The following is a 1,069-nucleotide window of genomic DNA, read 5'->3' on the forward strand; positions in this document are numbered from 1 at the left end:
GTGAAGGCCTAAAACCACAGTAGGTTTTACGGCAGTTAAATTAGACACATGCATGTATACATAAAACAAAAAACGTGTGCAACTTATGGTGTAACAACAAATTATATATCCACATGCGAAAATCCTAATACTGCACACATTTTCCTACAATGTATTTTGATGAAAAAATATAAAAATGACTTACAAACTCGTGGTGAAAACATTTCTGACGATTTTAATCACTTTTCACACTTTATTGTTATTGTTTATTCTACGGTATTACACAGAGGCAAGGTTTGGGGTACTCAACCTTAAGGTCAATCTTTTTCCTGCAGTAACATGAGCAGCAGAGGAGGCCTCCTCCCAGTAATAGCAGCCCGGAAGCAGCCCAGCCAATGTAAAGTGAGGCCCCCATCGACACAGAGTTTGACAACATGCAGGTCATAGTGATGTTGATGGTGACCTTGCAGACTGGCATAAACACAAAGCATCCTGCAGTGATGAAGACAATTCCAGAAGCTATAGCCTCTTTGCTGTTTTTCCTTTTATTCGACATCAAGGTGGTACAGTTGCCCCCAACAACACCAACCATGATCCCAAAGATCCCGACAATGATGGCGATGACGATGAGCACTCTGGCAGCCTGAAAGTCCAGTGGTAAATCGTGCAGAGAATCATAAGTTTTGCACTGCATCTGTGTTGTCCGGTAGTAGTCAAACACACAGGACTTCCACAAACCCTTTGCAGTATTCCAGCTAGTGAAAATCCATGTAGGGAGAGCACAGCTGATGAAGCTCCCCAAGAAACCGATAATAGCTAAAACCAAACCCAGAAGCTGTCTTTCACCATCCTTCATTATGAAGCTTTCTTGATCTCTTCAAAGAGGAAAACTAGCGTGTTCTTGAGAGTTACTGTAATTTACCTGTGAGAAAAGAGCTGAGGAGGAAGTGGTTTTTAGGTGGTTGTTATGATCAGAGAATAACTTGACTGTAGCTTCCTCACTCACTAATCATGTCGTTAAAGGTGATGACAGATTGTCTAATGTGTTCTCTGAGCTGAAATTGATTTCTAAAGGAAACCCAGTGTCTCG

At 41.5% G+C, this 1,069-nt stretch overlaps 1 protein-coding gene across 1 annotated transcript; it reads right to left on the reverse strand.

The window, feature by feature from the left end:
• Window positions 1–250: 250 nt before the first annotated feature.
• On the reverse strand, window positions 251–835 carry LOC116317273 (claudin-4-like). Its single transcript, XM_031735988.2, has one exon. The coding sequence runs from the start codon at window positions 833–835 to the stop codon at window positions 251–253; it is 585 nt and encodes a 194-aa protein (XP_031591848.2).
• Window positions 836–1,069: the final 234 nt, after the last annotated feature.

This window comes from Oreochromis aureus, linkage group 10 (genome assembly GCF_013358895.1).
Source record: "Oreochromis aureus strain Israel breed Guangdong linkage group 10, ZZ_aureus, whole genome shotgun sequence".
In the NCBI taxonomy this organism is placed as follows: Eukaryota; Metazoa; Chordata; class Actinopteri; order Cichliformes; family Cichlidae; genus Oreochromis; species Oreochromis aureus.

What these genes read in the sequence shown, in the direction of transcription:
- LOC116317273 (XM_031735988.2), bottom strand. Translation starts at nt 835, where the DNA reads ATGAAGGATGGTGAAAGACAGCTTCTGGGTTTGGTTTTAGCTATTATC.